This window comes from Phaseolus vulgaris, chromosome 9, assembly GCF_051622355.1.
Source record: "Phaseolus vulgaris cultivar YP4 chromosome 9, ASM5162235v1, whole genome shotgun sequence".
Classification (NCBI taxonomy): Eukaryota; Viridiplantae; Streptophyta; class Magnoliopsida; order Fabales; family Fabaceae; genus Phaseolus; species Phaseolus vulgaris.
Genome location: NC_143506.1, coordinates 23,663,937 through 23,679,389, shown reverse-complemented (window position 1 = coordinate 23,679,389; position 15,453 = coordinate 23,663,937). Strand labels below are relative to the sequence as shown.

Genomic DNA, 15,453 nt, shown 5'->3' with positions numbered 1-15,453 from the left:
TTAATCCAACGTTTAAGATTTACAAACAACAATATCACCTTATTATGGCTTGGCTCCTCCAGTCTATGTCCACTCTCATTCTTACGAAGATGGTGAGTCTTTGCACAACCTCACAAATCTAGAGCAAACTCATCACTTACTTTGTTAGTTTGTCTCGATCAAAGGTAAAATAACTTAAAATCCAACTCAAAACACATAAACGAGATCGCATTGTCACCACATATCTTCTTGACATCAAAAAGATCATTGATACACTGTAGTCATTGGAGTTCCTCTTAGAACTTCTAACCACATTGAAGTGATTCTTAATGATCTACTAGAAGATTTTGACAGATTTGTGACCTCCATCACATATCGCACAAATCCTTATATCGTGCTAGAGTTGGAAACCTTCTTGTTGATGACAGTCTTATTCTGCAAGCCCATCTCACCGCTCTGATGACAATCTTATTCTGCAAGCCTATCTCACCACCAACTTTTACCATCAAATACACAAACCTGACTCTAATCATCTGTAATTTTGTGGAAATTGTTCCCCTTCTCAATTTGGCAGAGGTAGATGTTCTTTCTATCACTGAGGAGGATTCCAGAAACAATTGTCTACTTTCTTCTCTCCCTCTTCCACATGATCGGGAGGACCTTTCAAGATTCAATGCTAAATCTGTGGAAAAATTGGTCATTTTGCTATTGATTGTTGCCAATTGTATGATCAAACCTCATATAATAACATTCATGCTAACACTTCTAAATTCTTTGCTTCAACTAGCGAAACTGGTGAACCATATATTTTGTGCACAGTCTATCATATTTGATCCTCTCTAGTATCCAGACAGGGAGCGTTTCAGCACATCACTCATGATTCTAACAATTTTACTACCAAAACCACCTATTCTAGTTAAAATCATGTGAAAGTAGGTAACAATGCAGGTATGAAACTTAGTCATATTGAAAATGCTAATTGCACTACTTCTCACACAAACATTGTTCTTCGCCTAAATAATATTCTTCATGTAACCACTATTACCAAAAAATTAATAAGTGTTTCTTAGTTTGTCAAGGATAATAATGTGTTTTATGAGTTTTATGATAATCATTGTCTTGTTAAACATTAGGTTTCAAAGCAAATTCTTCTACAAAGAAATTCTTAAGGATTGTCTTTATGTTTTCCTCTTTTTTCGTTCAAACATCATGTCTGTTGTTTTTCATACTACTATTCTTTGTCTTCTGAACTCAACTATGGCATTCCCATTCGGGATATGCATCATTTACTATTGTTCACCGAGTGATGAAATTCTGTAATATACCTTGCAAACAATCAAAATTGTTTTGTGATACGTGTGTTATTGCTAAGACTCATCAATTACCTTTTATTATGTCTAACATTATTTACACTTCACTTCTTGAGCTTGTTTTTGTTGACATTTGGGGACCATCCTTGTACACTGCTTCTAATGGTTCTCCTTACTATATTGACTTTGTAGATGCTTACTCTTGTTACAATTGGAGGTATCTTCTTCAATCTAAGTTACACATTTTAAGTATTTTCTTTTGTTTAAAAAAATTATAAAATCAAATTGGATGTGCGGTACGTAGCTTACTATTTGAGTTTTTATCCCTTACTTCATATCTATATGATAATGGTATACAACATCATCTTATATGTACACATACACACAAACAAGATGGCACCACAACTATTGAAGACTCCATTCTTGTTCTGATTTTTCCATCATCAACTTCGGTGATGCAGAGTAGGGATCTGATCTAGACGATAGACGGTCTATCACTGGTTACGATGTGTATCTTGGACGCAACTTGATCTCATGAGGCTCTCACAAACAAAAAGTTATCTCCCTCAGCAGAACTAAAGCTTAGTATAGAAGCATTGAAGTTATTCTTGCTAATATCATTTGGGTTCAATCTCTCATCATCGAGCTTCACATTACTACTACTCTTCCCAGAGTTTATTCAGAGAGCATTGGGGTTGTTCTTTTGGCAGCCAATCATGTGATGCATTCACGTTGCAAGCATTTTGAATTAAACCTTCACTTCGTTCGTGAAAAAGTTCAACACTGTCTACTTCACCTCATTCATCTTCCAGCATACTTCCAAGTCATTGATCTTCTAACGAAATCTGTTTCGGAGATTCTTTTGATGTTCATTCTACCATATGTTTAAGGGAAATATTAAGGGATAGACAATTGATTTTGTGGGTTAGACGATTTTCAGGAATCATCTACCACTCCCTGTTTTTATTTATTTATTTAAACACTGTTTTTCATTTTAATACTAAAATAATATTATATTCGTTTCTTTTCTCTTCTTTCTCTCTACCTCTTATATCAATATTACAAGGAGACAATATTGTTATTCTCTTATATCAATATTACAAGGAGACAATATTGTTATTGCTGTTTTTTTAAGTCCATTTTGAAAGAGTTTGAAACTGATGACTAAAATTATGAAGAAAATAGTAATCCTGATGGAAAAGCACTTGCTCCAACAAAGTGTAGTCCACTATAGAAGAAATTAACTTAGATGATCAATTTATTGTAGTTGCGTTTTTTATTTTGGAGGTGAAAGTTATTAATTTAAAAGAAATAGGATTGCTATTAAAATGTATTTCTACCTTTCTCTAATTGGTAACCATGGGTTGAGTTGAGCGCAAGGCACCAATTATAAAGATCATAATTGAAATGGGACATCAAGGAATATAGATCTAATCATTTATTTATAATATAACACAAAATTGTTTTTTTTTTCTAGTTATAGATAACAAAATTGGAATGAGTTAGGACTAGTTGGGGATCTAAACATTTTTTAAAAAGTTTGACATCTTTATATGTGTAAATGCTCTAATTTTTTTCAAACAACTAAGAAGACTAGTGTGATTGCTATACCAGAAATTTTGGTGTAATGCTATCAAAACAATCGAGAATATTTGTGTAAGTTTAAAATAGAGAGATAAGAATCGAAATCCCAAAAGAGACATAAAATACAAAAGTAATCCCCTCTTCGGGTTATATAATATGAACAACACTGATTATTATTACTATAACCCATATATCCTGGTGCTTGGAACCGGTTTTGTAGTAATTTATAGAGCAATTTGCCTGATGTGCATTTTGTTTGTTTTTCTTTTTTTCGGTGATTCTTAGTTTTGTATAGAGTCAGTTTTCTACCTGTTTCATTTCAGGTTGTGGGCCACCCTGTAGAAAAACGATTTACTTTTTCTTTTTATTTAGAAAGAGAGTATTGATGAAAATGTGGAGAGAATATGACCGTTAAGTTTTTTCAGTGACCCTGCTCACAATTCATCGGTTGCGAGTATCTTTACATTCGGTTTTGACAAAGAAAAGGAGAAACACAGAGTTGTACAAGAATGACCTTACACCGCCTGAATAAGAAGGATGATCAATTCCTTTACTTTATAGAATAACATAAATCTCTCCTAGTTTCTAAGTAGCATTTGGGGAGTCCAAATAATAATATACGATTTATGATATTTAATGATAAAAAAAGTTTGATGGAGATATGTTTTATAGGGAAATGGGGAGAAAGGAGAAAGTGGTGTAATTTAATTGAGGAGATGAAAGTATTTGTAGGCATGGAAGAAATAAAGAATAGTTAAAGAATGGGGGTATGTGTGGTGAATGGAGGGTGAGAAATAATTGAGAAAGTGCGGAAGAGAAGAGAAGGGATATTGGTATCCCATTCATGCACACTACTAGACTGGTGCAGGATGAGGATGAGGATGAGGATGATGTCCCTTCCATCCACGTGCCTCTTATCACTTCCACTTGCATCCTACTCTCCCTATCCTACTCTATTCCACTTTCTTCAATTCAAACCAAAGTTAAGAGAAAGAGAGAAATAAAAAGAGGTAAAAAATGATATAAGAGTGTGTTGTGTTGGGAGTAACAAATCCTATGCTAAGCTAGGATCCATGAATGTGTTTCAAGTCCTTACCGTACAGCTGGTTGGGTTTGTTGTGTGCGTGAGTTTGAAATCCAACCCAACCACCTTCTCACCAGTCCCTCTTCTCTCTCTCTCCCTGTCCTTTGTTGCTCCCACTCTCTGTCTCTGTCTCTGTCTCTGTCCTCCTCGTTATTATTATTGCCATTGCTGGAGAACCTGCTCAATCCCGTGATCTCAGACACACTTCTCGAATTTATTATCCCTCTGCCACTCCAACTGTCCTCAACCTCATCATCATTCGTACGGCTCCTCCTCCTTCCCCTTCCTCTTCCTCTTCCTCTTCCTCCGCGGCGCGTGTTCCATTGCGATTCACTCATTATCATCTCCGACGTCAGATACAGCAGGTCCGAAGCTTGCACGTCGCTCCATCGCTGCTGGACCCCATTCATTTTCCCTGGGCCCGGGGAGACAATGATCCGGTGTTCCAACCTCCGTTCCACGCTTGTCCTATCTCCCTCCCTCTCCGTTTCTTGCGTCAACAGCATCCCGTCTTTTCTGCCACGTACAAACCAACCAATGCCAACAACACCAACGCTCTCGTTTTTTTTCTTGGATGTCGCGCTATCCAACGACCTCCTAAACGACGACGTCCACCTCCGACTCTGCTCCTCTGTTCCCCTCTCGCCCACTGACGAATGCCTCCGCCCACACTCCACAATCTCCTGCTTCTCCACGTCCAAATTTAATCGCACGCGTTCCTCGTTGTTGTTGTGGCTGTTCCGTTGCTGCTGACTTTGCCGGAATGCCTTTGCGTCCTCCACCAGAAGAATGTCCTCCGGATCCACGCGGTAGCGGCAGAGAGGACACGTTGAATGCGCGTCCAGCCACGTGTCCACGCACTCGACGTGGAACGCGTGCTTGCACTTCGGCAGCAGCCGCAGAACCTCCGCCGCCTCGAACTTCGTCAGACACACCGCGCAGTCCAGCCCTTCCTTCTGTCCTCGCAGCGCTCCGAATCTGAAAACGGGAAGCGATTCCACCACGGACCGGTCAATGCCGGAGTTCTTTCTCCCGGCGAAAGGCGACACCGTCCACGGAATCGAGCTCCCGCCGCTTCCGCCGCCGTGGATGGCGCCGCCGTTGCAGTGTTTGATGTAGAGGAGGAGCAGCGACGTGAGGGAGATTATGGTGGTCAAAACGCAGACCACCACCGCTATGCCTGGTCTGAACGGCGGCGAGTTGTCATTGTCGTTGTCGGGCGGTGGTGGAGCAATGATTCGATGGGGAGTTGGAGGTGGAGTTTCTCTGGACTGTGCTGCGTGTGTAAGGAGCAGGAGGAGAGTGAGGAGGAGGAAGAGGGAGAGAGTGAAGGAAGGTGCAGGAGCCATGTGGGGGCGCGGGTGGTGGTTAGCTGAGGAGGGTGAAGCGCAGCATTAATTTTTAATCATGTGGAGTGGACATGGGAAGCTATTTTGGGAGAGATTCTATGGTAAGGATTCAGGGGAAAAACATACAAAAAGACAAAGACAAATACGTATATAACTTCTCATCTTTTTATTAATTAAATGCATCACCTACTCGTCTTTCCAAATATCCACTTGTAGTATCTTTTCTTTTTAATTTAATTCTACTATTTCAATATTTAATGCCTTCAAACCATTTCATTCTTTCTTCTCAACCCACTTTTTTTTCTTCTTTAAATCCAAATCCTCACACATCAGTTTCAACTATCCAATTTTATCTCTTTCCTCTTTTTGCTACGCCTGCCTATATTTTCTTTTCTTTCAGGATAATGTTTTTAACATGTATTAGTAAATACATTAAATGTATATTCAGTTACATTACAAGCAAGAATTTGTAATTAATCAAAGGACACTAGTGAAAAAAGTGACTCATTTAATGTAAAATATAACAATGAATAATGTATTTGCTGGAAATATGATAACAAATATTTTAGTTAATTTTTTTCATAAAAAACAATCTTATGGTGGTAATGAGATTTGGATGGAAGAAAAATAAGAAATGTGATGATGAGGAAGAGAGGGACCCAGCAAAGACAATAAGCAAAGAAGTAGATAAAAAGGGTGGCGGTTCTTGTGTTTGTATATGGGTTGAATGGATACAGCATCGGGAAAGGAACCTATGATATGGAGCCTATGAGATAGGAAGAAGCGCAACATTGTTAATATCACATACTGCATCTGCTGAGGTCACAACACAGGGTAGCACCACCACCATGCTAAATGAATTTCATTGTCATGCTGCTTCCATTTTTGTTTTTGCTCCAATTAGTCATGTGTTCTTTACATGTCAAGTCTCATCAAGAATATCGTTCTCTATAACAACATTTCTGATTGCTCTAAAGTTAATTGCAGAGTGCAGACAGTGGTCACGGGACCACTGCCTCTCATCACAAACTACACCTACCTCTCACCCATGTGCTTCTGCTCATTAATTTTATTCTTCTTCACTTAATCTATTTTTTAATGTCTGTAGTTTGCCCATCACATAGATTAACTCAGAATCGGTACAACATTATGAACCCAATTTCATGTCTGTTTCAATTGTTTTCACAACCTAAGTTTAGGCAAATTATTGTCCTTCTACCACCCAATCATCTACAATTAGTGGCGTTTTTTACATGTCACTTTAATACAATATTGCTAAACTCAGCAAACATTTCTATATGCTGCTATATGCAGAAGAAAAACAAAACCTGCCTGCTTGTCATTTGTCAGGTCATTAATACCATAACTATGACTCCGTATTTATGATGCACTTTTTGTTAAATGGGGATCTGGACCACAATCTAGAACATGGCTAAGCCTAATTGAATATGCACCTCAAGATATACACATCACAGATTAGTATACTATGGGGTTATTGGTTGTATTTTTCTCTTGTTCTGCATCAAAAAGTGCCACACTCTCGGAACACCTGCAAGATTGAGACTTGTATTTATTTCTTGTACTCTACAAATCATTTGCCCCATTTTCTAGTTGACACACGACTTGCATTATCATTTCTAGCTGGTTCCTCTAATCCTTTCCGACCTTCAAAGTTGATGAATTCAAATTTGCTCCGTGGACCACTGTTTCTTTATACTAACTCTTATGCCTTCGGGTGATTATGCTCCAAACAAAGCTTTGTATCTGATATTCATGACAAAATAAAATTCTGCATAACAATGTTTTTAAAGTGTACTGCGAGGCATTTACATAATGAATAATATAGTTTTTTACAATAATAAGATGCTTTCGGAGTGATTGATGGATTTAGATAACGCATGATACTTCAAACAGGGTGGTGTACGACTTGAATTTCACTCACAAGGAATCAGCATCTGTTGACTGGGATGCATGCTTGGTGCTAGTTTGCAGGAGTATCTCTGCTGACTGTATTATTGACAAAAAAAAATTCTTCTGAAGTTATAGTGAATGCTGAATACAACCTTTTGGTTGCTTTAATACTGACTGAATGATTTGAAATTCTAACAGGTTCTGAAACAGACATGCACTAGTCACCTCAATCAAATGTTCTCTACTTCATAAATTTCCAGACAAATTCATAGATCAATTAAATTTAAATATAAACACAAAAACATAATGAAATTTAGACTGCATTTTACTTGGGGGACTAATGCATAAGTTGATCTGCATAGAGCTTGTAGGATAAAATTCTCTAGGTTTTTGAAAATTTAAAACTGAAAAAGTATGTTTTGTATATTTGGTTTACCTGTTAAAAAATAATATCCTTTAAAAACTATTTTTTAATATGATTTTGGATAAAGTTTCCTGTGAAAACATTTATTGGAAAAGTGAGAATCATACCTTCTTAAATTAAAATAGTTTTTTACACCAAAATAAAAAATTTATTGACCAAAAATTTTCATGTTACTTTTACTAAATAATTTAATGTAATAATGAACTGACTATTTCAATAAAAAAAATTGAATCCTTAATTTGTTAAAAACTTATTTTTATCAATCATTCACAAAATTCATGATTTTATTGGGTACACTGAAAATACCTTGATACTAATCTCTCTAATAATCATATAAATAACCGAAAATATAATATATATAACACAAAGGATTATGTTTGGTAAGTGCTCCTATATTTCTATGCCCTTACTATCCTAGCAAACATAAATAATGAAAAATGTGTTTTAAATGTTCTTTTGTATCTATACTTTGTATCATTTTAATCTTTGAAAATATAATTAGTTTTATTTATTGTTGGTATTTTAAAAATATTATTAAAACTGATAATATATATATATATATATATATATATATATATATTATCTGAACTAATAGAAACACATATAACGTGCGTGTTTACTTTTTTTTATAATAAAAATATATACTTAGTTTTATTTATTGTTAATATTTTAAAAATATTATTAAAACTGATAATATATATATATATATATATTTTTATAAATAAGTATTACAATAGCTAAATTTTTAAGTATATATTTTTATTATAATAAAAAAAAGTAAACACGCACGTTATATGTGTTTCTATTAGTTCAGATAATATATATATATATATATATTTATTGCGCGTTAAACTTTCTACGCAAAAATATTTTTTTTTTCAAAAGTATTATAATAGTAATGAAACACAAGTATTTTCAGCGTATATATCCCATTTTTTATTTTTATCATTTATATATATTTTTGTTTATTATTAAAATTTAAATAAATAATATTAATATTATTATAGTATATTTTAATAAATATAAATATATATAGAAGACACATAAATTACTAAAAATAGTCTAAAATAATAAAATATTAATAAGGATAAAATAGGAAATTCTTAACTGTATAATAGCAATTGAAAAAAATGAGATTAAAATCAAAAAAAAAAAACTACTTTGTTAACGAAATTACAAAAGGATAAAATGACAAAATAAATTAATAAAATAAAATATTAATAAGGATAAAATAGAAACAAATTTATGTACTAAAAAAACATTTATAATATGAAATTTCCTTTATATAAGTATAGATTATAACAATTAATATAAATATAGGGTAAATTCTTATCTAGCACCATTTACACTTTTATTTCCCCATCTAGCACCCTTTTATTTTTATTTCCCTATCTAGCACCCTTTTTGTTTTTATTTCCCTATCTAACACCCTTTTATTTTTTATTTGCCTATCTAGCACCATTTCAAAAATAAATAAATAATAAATTAAAAAAAATTGATAATTTTAATTTTGAATGCATTAAAAAATAAATATTTTTAATGTTTAAAATAGTTAGAAATATAATTAATGAATAAAGAAATGAGTATTTACAAAATAAAAATAAAAAAGTAATAAATTTAAAATGTTTAGTTTAAAAAATATTTTTTTTAAGAATGAAAAAAAATAAAAAATTAAACTCTACAACAACATAAAATTTGAATCTATAAACATAAATTAGTATTTATTTTTATTATTATTAATAAAGTAATAAAGTAAACACAGGACATAATTATAAAAAAAATCAAGTTGAATAAAGACTGATATAGACATAAGATAATAACGCACAAAAAAAATGTTCATATTGTCAAATACCGGGACACACATAAAGAACATGTCCCAACATTACTGGATTGTGCACTTCTTGTAATTAATTATGTTTCATTTCGCACAAACTATTTAATGTATCATTGAAGAAAATATTAAATGAATGATCATCTTTCATTTATTTTCCTTTTTATGATCAACATATACTTATTTAGTATCGTCTTATATATCTTATATTTATCTTATTTGGATTTTTTTATATCTTTTATCTTTATCTTATTTTTTTTGCCTTTATTTTATATCTTTTATGCTTTTAGTTATTTTTTTTTCCGTCATTCTTTATTTATTTTTGTTTTTTGTTTTTATTTTATTGTTGTTGTTTTTATTTTCTAGACTTATTTATTTTTGCATTTCTTTCTTCTCATTTTTAAACATTAAGTGTAACATTTGCATTAGTTGTTTTTTACGATTTTGCATTTAAGGTAGACAAAAATATTATTTGTTTGTCCACTATTAATTAATACTAATTGACTTTTGTTTCTTTTATAATTATGTCCTGTATTTTTACTTGAAATTAGCATGATTACATCATCAATAATAATAAAAATAAATACTAATTTATGTTTATAGATTCAACTTTTACGTTGTTGTAGGGTTTAATTTTTTATTTTCTTCATTCTTAAAAAAATAATTTAAACTAAAGTCAATTAGTATTAATTAATAGTGGATACACAAATAATATTGAAGTGTCTACCCTAAATGCAAAATCCTAAAAAAAAAACTAATGCAAATGCTACACTTAATGCTTAAAAATGAGAAGAAAAAAATGCAAAAATAAATAAGTATAGAAAATAAAAGCAGCAATAATAAAATAAAAACAAAAAACAAAAATAAATAAACAATGGCAGAAAAAAAATAATAACTAAAAACATATAAGATATAAAATAAAGGCAAAACAAAATAAGATAAATATACAAGATATAAAAAAAATAAAAATCCAAACAAGATAAAGATAAAAGATATAATACGATATTCAATAAGCCGATGTTGATCATAAAAAGAAAAATAAATCATTCATTTAATATTTTCTTCAATGGTACATTAAATAGTTTGTGCGAAATGAAATATAACATAATTAATGACGAGAAGTGCACAATACAATAATGTTGGGACATGTTCTTTTTTGTGTATCCTGGTGTTTGACAATATGAACATTGTTTTGTTCGATCATGTTGTTCTCTTATGTTCATATCAACCCTTATTCGATTTGACTTAGGTTTCTCCTTGAAAGTTATTTTCATGTCGAGACTTAGACATAGTATTTGACCAGTATATGCAGACTAATATTCTTCATTTTTTAGTTCCATCAAATAGTCTTTAGTAACATGAAAGATATGTTGCAATGTTGCTGTTTTTATTTTCTATATTTATTTATTTTTACATTTTTCTTCTTCTCATTTTTAAGCATTAAGTGTAGCAATTGTTTTTTTTAGGATTTTGCATTTAGGGTAGATAGACACTTCAATATTATTTGTGCGTTCAATATTAATTAATACTAATTGAATTTGATTTTTTATAATTATATCCTGTATTTTTTACTTGAAATTAACATAATTACATCATCAATAATAATAAAAACAAATACTAATTTATGTTTATAGATTGAACTTTTATGTTGTTGTAGAGTTTAATTTTTTATTTTCTTCATTCTTAAAAAAAATTTAAATTAAACATTTTTAATTTATTACTTTTTTATTTTTATTTTGTAAAAACTCATTTCTTTATTCATTAATTATATTTCTAACTATTTTAAACATTAAAAATACTTATTTTTTAATATATTCAAAATTAAAATTATCAAAAAAAGCTATATATATATTATTTTATTTATTTTTGAAAATGTGCTAGATAGGGAAATAAAAAATAAAAGGGTGCTAGATAGGGAAATAAAAACAAAAGGGTGCTAGATAGGGAAATAAAAACAAAAAGGTGTTAGATAGGAAAATAAAAGTGTAAATGGTGCTAAATTGGGAATTGAGTCACAAATATATACTATTTTATTAATTTTTTTCTTTCTTCTTTAAATTCCATTGTACATCCACATAGTAACAAACAAAATTACATTTTTTTCTAATTTTTTTTTATTCTATTAATTATTGTCAAAATCATGTAGTACGAAGAAAGTTTTTAAAAATTTCTTACGTAGAAGATAAACTTATAATTTTTTATTTATTTTGTTACTTATAATAAAACTATTGTGATTGAATTTTAAATAAGAATGAAATTTAAAAAATGACGATAATACTTTTCTAAAGACATTTGTTTTAATAGTTTAAATTTATTAACTACAAACTCAAGGAGAAAAAATAATTAAATAGATTTTGAGTATTTTTGTTATGATTTTTTAATATTTTATTAATTATGGGTAAAAAAATATATTTGATGAAGTTGTAGTTAAAATTTATTTAAAACTACAAAATCAATCAAGAAAAAAATTAAATAGAAATTGAGTTTCATTATTTTTTAATATTTTATCAAAAACCAAAAATTCATCCTCAATTGTTCAATCAACATTAATCATGAAAAATATTATATACAAAAGAAGAAAATATAATAAAATATGTTACTCTTTTCTTTGCTTTTAACTTGCAGAGAGACTTAGTCAAATCGTTTGTATTCTTTACTACCACCGTCAACCACTTCCCTCCATATCCTTCATCAACGTCACCCCCCTTATTCTTAACCCTCCCAATCAAATCCCAAAACGAACCATTTTTTTCTATTCACAAACAAAACAAAATAACAAACATTTCCATACACTCTCCAATGAATGTAGAAGCACATGCAACTTTTTTTCAAGAATGCAACACGCACAAAATCCAGATTACGCACCACTATTAACAATGTTCCTTCGCATTGGAACCTTATGCTTCGGCGCACGGGAAATAGTGCCTTGGGATCTAATGTCTTCCTCTTTCTACGTTCTTCTAATTGAAGATTGTAAATAAGTAATAATAAATGAAGAAAATAAAAAAAAAAATGGGGAGAAGACAAACTTTTGTTACTGCTTCTGAAGTTTTACATTCTCTTGTTAAAGTAAAGAAAAAAAGTAAAGGTAAGAACACGATGACATACAATTTATATAAAGTTAAGATGATTGTACTAACTAAAAGAAGAAAATACAGAGAAATAGTAGAGAGATAAATGGTGATGACAAAAATTCAGAAAATCATATTGGAAGTAACTTTTCCGTAAAACACGAGGAAATGAGAATACGTTTTAGTCATTGTTTTATCTGATTTTATTTAAATTCATAAAATTGTTCCCCAAAAACGTCTTATAATCAAGGACTTTCATCACATACCCTCTGCCTCCTCTGGTTGAGTCATTTTTATTCCTCTAGTCAAATGTTTCAATCACAATTTCATAAAAAAATGGCAAATTAGTGTTTCACAATTTGAAATGCACATTAAGAGAATTACCGATTATTGTGATGGTGTCCGCAACTCTTTTTGTTAAGTTCTCTTCATCTAGTCACAAACATCAATTACAATTTCATAAGACAAAGGTCAAATTAGGGTTCCACAAAGATTAATCAAAACATAGAAAGAGAAAGACAAGTGAGAATGAAAGTATGCTTTTACATGAAAGAAGAAAGGAAAGAGAAAAGAAATTGGGGAGTAGGTACAGAAAAGGAAGTGGGAAGTAGGGTGGGTACGTGAGTTTATGCATAGTGGAGATATTCATAATTCAACAGGGATAAGTAAAGAGGAATTAAAAATTGTTTCTTGAATCAATTTGAAAACTGTTCTCTATGAAATTACGAAATGCCCAGGATAATTTAATAGAATGAAAGGTTGTTATAAAGAGGAATCCTCTTTATATATATGTATAGATATATTCCATGCTTATGAAAAATTTATCTTATTAATACTTAAGGAAACACAGGCACTATTGCGCCTATGCATTCACTTCTTTATTTTTATTATTTATATATAGTTATGTTTAATATTAAAAATTAAATAAAATATGTCAATTAAACCAAAATAGTGTCTTTGTATTTGCATTTTTTATTTTTATCATTTATATATAATTATGTTTAATATTAAAAATTAAATAAAAGATGTCAACTAAATAAAATAATAAGAAGAGATAAAAAGTATAATTTTTTAGAGAGATTGAGATATGAAAAAAAATAAAATCAAATATTAACAAATAAAATAGAAAAAGAATTAAAAACAGTTAAAAAAGATAATTTTTATATATAAGTATAGATTTACAAATTATTATGACATATACATATATATATATATACTAATTATGTCTTTAATATTTTTTTACTATAATTAAAATAATAATAATAATTTAAAAATTAAATATTTAATAATTATTTTTATACTCTTTTATTTCAAATAATTTTATTTTTATTTTTTTCACTGTTTAATTTTCTATTATTTTATTAAAATATTAATATAAAGATAAAAAAAAATTAATAAAAAAAAAGGAAGAATCTCTTTTATATAAGTATTGATTTACAACATTCAATCTAATGTTATTATGACATATACATATATGTCTTTAATAATTATTTTTATACTTTTTTTTTCAAATAATTTTATTTTTACTTTTTTTCACAGTCTAATTTTCTATTATCTAATTAAAATAAAACATAACACTTAACATCTTTTTATCCATAAGAGTTTCCATTTTATATTGAATGTAAATGGTGATATATTTGTTTCATAAATATTTTAAAGTAAAAGAGAAATAAATACAAAGAGATAAAAATTCACAAAAAAGTATTACTTACACTCTATTTGCATTCAGATTAATATTGTTCATTCGGATGAATTTGTGAATGCATTTAGATTTCACACTGTGTTTGGATTGGGGGTGACACTATTGCTCGTGCACAAGCAACCGCAACACAAGATATAGCTGTGGAAATAAGACGAAGGAACGACTTATATGCTGAGCATGTACACCATCACCGTCATCATGCATTGTATCAGTACTCTGAGTCTGATATTTGGGCAATGCTGGTGGAGCTTAACATTCAGGATGAACAGGTCATGGATCAATGCTACGAGTTTTTATGTGACCATCCCGGAAGAGTGAAGCAACTATTTGGGATGCCATATGAGCGTCGCATAACAAAGTTGTTTGCATTTATGACTAGGCGTTGATTTTATATCTCTGCGTCGACGTTACCTTCATGTCTTTTAATTATTGGACATGTAATATTTGACTGTGTTTGTTTATTATTGGACATGTAATATTTTGCTTTGTGAACTTGTACTTTCATTGGTCATGTAATATTTTGCTTTGTGAACTTGTACTATTGTGTTTGACAAGATCTACCAATATGTTTATGATAATATGTTTAGTTATTTATTGTAGTAATTGCTTTATACATGACATTATCATCCCAGAAACATAACAGAACCCATAAGGGTAAAGCTCCAACAGAAGATGTTGTCGTTCCTCCTCAACCAACAACGAGGATTGAAAACGTTCTTGATTATTCAAGATACTTTAGTACAAGACGTCAAGTGGTGGTGTTTGAAAAAAAGTTTCACGAAAGACCAGTATTACCACCAAAAGTTATGCATACTCCATTTTTTGTTACTCCATGATTTGAATTCCAAAATGTTCTGAATTGGCAAGGTTTACAACCTTTCCTTGGAATTAATCTTCCGTATTATGAGAACTTGATAAGAGTATTTTATACAAATGTAAAGATCACACTTTTTGGTGACCTTGCTATTGAGATTTGCGGAAGGATGATACACATTAAAGAAATGGATTGGATGAACATTGCTCATTTTAGGTATGACGGTCTTAAGTTAACCCCTGAGACGATCCCTGAGGAACTGAATTTTGATCGAGAACTGGCATTATCATCCATGATTCATGAAAATGTCATAAATGTCGGTAGTCTGAAAATGAATGACCGACTATTGCATTACACATGGGTGCATATCTTGTGCCCTCGTGGAAGCAACTTC

At 30.6% G+C, this 15,453-nt stretch overlaps 1 protein-coding gene across 1 annotated transcript; it reads right to left on the bottom strand.

The window, feature by feature from the left end:
* Positions 1 to 3,856: 3,856 nt before the first annotated feature.
* On the bottom strand, positions 3,857 to 6,526 carry ATL43 (RING/U-box superfamily protein). Its single transcript, XM_068625497.2, has one exon. The coding sequence runs from the start codon at positions 5,304 to 5,306 to the stop codon at positions 3,966 to 3,968; it is 1,341 nt and encodes a 446-aa protein (XP_068481598.1). The 5' UTR covers positions 5,307 to 6,526; the 3' UTR covers positions 3,857 to 3,965.
* Between the last annotated feature and the right edge of the window lie 8,927 nt (positions 6,527 to 15,453).